This window comes from Parus major, chromosome 28 (assembly GCF_001522545.3).
Source record: "Parus major isolate Abel chromosome 28, Parus_major1.1, whole genome shotgun sequence".
Taxonomy (NCBI): Eukaryota; Metazoa; Chordata; class Aves; order Passeriformes; family Paridae; genus Parus; species Parus major.
Window position 1 is genome coordinate 3532037 of NC_031797.1, and position 2657 is coordinate 3534693.

The window sequence follows — 2657 nt, forward strand, 5'->3', positions numbered from 1 at the left end:
AGTGGGGTTGTTGGGAATTGTCCTGGGATCTCTGGGAATTGTCCTGGGATCTCTGGGAATTCCCAGCCTCACGTTGTGATTTTTGGGATCTCTTATTTTGGGATTTTTGGGATTTCCCTGCCAGGACAGGCTGGGCCAGCTCTGGTCTCCCCAATTCCCTCTGCTCTCACCTTTGGAGCCAAGAGCAGAAAAGTGGGAATTTTTCCTGCGGAATTCCTCAGCACTCCAAGGATTTCAAACCCCCGGGGCGGGATTGTGCCAAGGAATCCAAACCTGGAGAATTCCTGAAGCCCATAAAGAACATTCTGGAGCTCTCACTCATCCCAACCCCTCATCTCCCAAATCCAGCAATTCCCTGATCCCAGAAAACTCCTCCCAAGGCACAGCAGCCCCAAAACCCTTTCCCTTTTCCTGCTCTGATCCATGTTTTCCCTAATTCCAGGTGTTTTTNGGGAAAAGCTCGGGGAAAGCTCCGGGAAAAGCTCCGGGAAAGCTCCGGGAAAGCTCCGGGAAAAGCTCGGGAAAAGCTCGGGGAAAAGCTCCGGGAAAAGCTCCGGGAAAAGCTCCGGGAAAAGCTCGGGAAAAGCTCCGGGAAAAGCTCCGGGAAAGCTCCGGGAAAAGCTCCGGGAAAAGCTCCGGGAAAGCTCCGGGAAAAGCTCGGGGAAAAGCTCGGAGAAAGCTCGGGGAAAAGCTCGGGGAAAAGCTCGGGGAAAAGCTCCGGGAAAAGCTCGGGGAAAAGCTCGGGGAAAAGCTCCGGGAAAAGCTCCGGGAAAAGCTCCGGGAAAAGCTCGGGGAAAGCTCGGGGAAAGCTCGGGGAAAGCTCCGGGAAAAGCTCCGGGAAAAGCTCGGGGAAAAGCTCGGGGAAAAGCTCGGGAAAAGCTCGGGAAAAGCTCCGGGAAAAGCTCGGGAAAAGCTCGGGAAAAGCTCGGGGAAAGCCCTTCCAGGGAGCCCAGCTCGGAGGAGCGCGGGCCTTGGGAATTTGCGGCCGGATCATCTCCCGGGCGCTCTTCTCCCTAAATCCGCCGAAACCCGACTCCGGCCGGCCGTGCCCCGCCAGGTGCCCCTGCCAAGGCCGTGCGGGGCACAGACGTGACTTGGGGGGCAGAGGAGACCACGGCGGCCCTGAGGGGTTGTCCCCGGGCCCGAGCTGCTGTCCCCGGGCCGGTCCCGCTGTCCCCGGGCCGGTCCCGCTGCCCCATCCCTCTCCCTTCACCCGCTCTCCCCACGCCCCCCGTGCGCCCCCATCCCGCCGCCAGCCGCCGGTACCTGTCGGGGGGGCCATGCCGGGGGTACCGCGGGTGTCGGGAGGCCCCGCGCTGCTGACGAGGCCGGGAGGAAACCGGGCCGGCCCCACGCACCGAGCATGTGCCCCGACCGGAGAGGCGGGCGGGAGAGCGGGGCATGCTGGGAGCGTGGAGGACCGGGCCGCTCCCGCCTCGAGCGCACCGCAGCGGAGCCGGGGAGCGGGGGCGGCTCATCCCCGGCGCGACCCTCGGAGCGGGCCGGGAGCGGCCCCGGGGCGGGCGCGGGGCGGGCGCGGAGCATCCCCGGGTCCCGCCCGCCCGTTCCCATGGCAACGCCCCCGCATCTCTATGGTACCGCTGGGGGCGTGGCTTCCGCCACAGGCCACGCCCTTATGGACTTATAAGGGAAGGGGCGTGGTCGTGGCGGCGCCGGCGCGCAGGGGGCGCGGCGCATGCGCAGTGCGGGAGCGCGTCCGGCCCAGGCGAGTGTCCGGTGAGTGCGGGGGGACCGGGGGACACCGGCACCGGGACGGGGCCCTCGCCGGGACCCCTCCGCCTCCGGGCCCGCTGCTGCCGAGCCGTGCTGCCCGCTGGCAGCCGCGGCTCCTGGCCGCATGGGGGCAGCGGCAGCGGGGGGTACCGGGTGCAGCGGGGCCTTGGGGGGGCGGGACCGGACGGGATGTACCGGCAGCGGGATGTACCGGCAGCGGGCTGTGCCCTCCGCTGGGGCTTCTCTGTCTCCAGTGCTGCTGGTGCCAGGTGCGGGGATCACCCCCGCCGGTGGCGGCGGGACGCGGGGCTGGGCCGGGGGTCCCCGGTTGCCTCCAGCGGGGGAGGGTCCGGCCGGTGCTCCCGGGGCTTTGGGACACGGGGAGGGGGCACCGGGGGAGCGGTGCCTTCCCTTCTCCGCCCGCCCCGGCAGCCGGCGGGGGCTGAGGGCTCCTGGGGATGGAGAACGGGAGCACAGGCGGGCCCGGTGCCGCTCCGGTGTCTCTCCGGTGCCGCTCCGGTGCCGCTCCGGTGCCGCTCCGGTGCCTCTCCGGTGCCTCTCCGGTACCGCTCCGGTGTCTCTCCGGTGCCTCTCCGGTACCGCTCCGGTGTCTCTCCGGTGTCTCTCCGGTACCGCTCCGGTGCCGCTCCGGTGCCTCTCCGGTTCCTCTCCGGTGCCGCTCCGGTATCGCTCCGGTGCCTCTCCGGTACCGCTCCGGTGCTGCTCCGGTTTCGCTCCGGTGCCCGGCTCAGCTCTGCCGGGCTCGTTCAGTGGAGCTCCTTTCCCGGTGGAACGAGCCCGGCTGAGCTCCACAAACCCGGTAACGCTCGGGACCGGCACAGCCGCTTTCCCTCGGGAATTACCGGGGAATAGCTGGGAATTGTCCTGGGATCGCCGGGAATTGTCCTGGGATCGCTGGGAAT

At 68.2% G+C, this 2657-nt stretch overlaps 1 protein-coding gene across 1 annotated transcript in view; it reads right to left on the bottom strand.

Moving 5' to 3' along the window:
* THOP1 (thimet oligopeptidase 1) overlaps window positions 1-1465 on the bottom strand; it is a 13591-nt gene extending 12126 nt beyond the window's left edge. The window contains exon 1 of the mRNA XM_015651633.3: window positions 1267-1465. Coding sequence (XP_015507119.1) covers window positions 1267-1282 — 16 coding nt within the window. The 5' untranslated portion in view covers window positions 1283-1465. The remainder of the gene's footprint in view (window positions 1-1266) is intronic.
* Between the last annotated feature and the right edge of the window lie 1192 nt (window positions 1466-2657).